The following is a 404-nucleotide window of genomic DNA, read 5'->3' as shown; positions in this document are numbered from 1 at the left end:
TCTGGCTGTGGGGATGTCAAGAAGGCAGGTGGCTCTGGGCTGGCGGAGCCAGGGAGGGGGAGATCCATATGTGTGCTATGTTTTAATGTGTCTTTTCTTCTGCAATACAGAGAACTTTGGTTGGTTTGGTGAGAGACTTGAGGGGAATAGCCTTTGCCTTCAATGCCAAGACCAGCTTTATGATGCTGTTTGAGTGGATGTATCCTTCACTTGCCCTCAAACTTGAGTCATCCTGTCTGGCAGAGGGGCCAGCTCCAGCTGACTGCATCCAAATGCCCTGTTTTCCCAGCGAAATCCTGACTGGGGTTTCTCTTCACTTTTATAGTACTCAGTGTCCTGTCTCTAAGCCCTAAGATAGATTTGACTAGGTCTGTCTGCAACCAAGTCAACCTGGATGTCCGCTC

The 404-nt window shown here is 49.5% G+C and overlaps 1 protein-coding gene across 1 annotated transcript in view; it reads left to right on the top strand.

The window, feature by feature from the left end:
* XPO7 (exportin 7) overlaps positions 1-404 on the top strand; it is a gene marked incomplete at its 5' end in the record, with an annotated part of 25,902 nt that overhangs the window by 19,061 nt on the left and 6,437 nt on the right. Inside the window, one exon of the mRNA XM_010136491.1 lies at positions 111-199. Coding sequence (XP_010134793.1) covers positions 111-199 — 89 coding nt within the window. The remainder of the gene's footprint in view (positions 1-110; positions 200-404) is intronic.

The sequence above is a fragment of the Buceros rhinoceros genome, unplaced genomic scaffold (genome assembly GCF_000710305.1).
Source record: "Buceros rhinoceros silvestris isolate BGI_N320 unplaced genomic scaffold, ASM71030v1 scaffold26605, whole genome shotgun sequence".
NCBI lineage: Eukaryota > Metazoa > Chordata > Aves > Bucerotiformes > Bucerotidae > Buceros > Buceros rhinoceros.
Note: the sequence above shows the minus strand (reverse complement) of the source record. Positions and strands in the feature narration are given on the sequence as shown.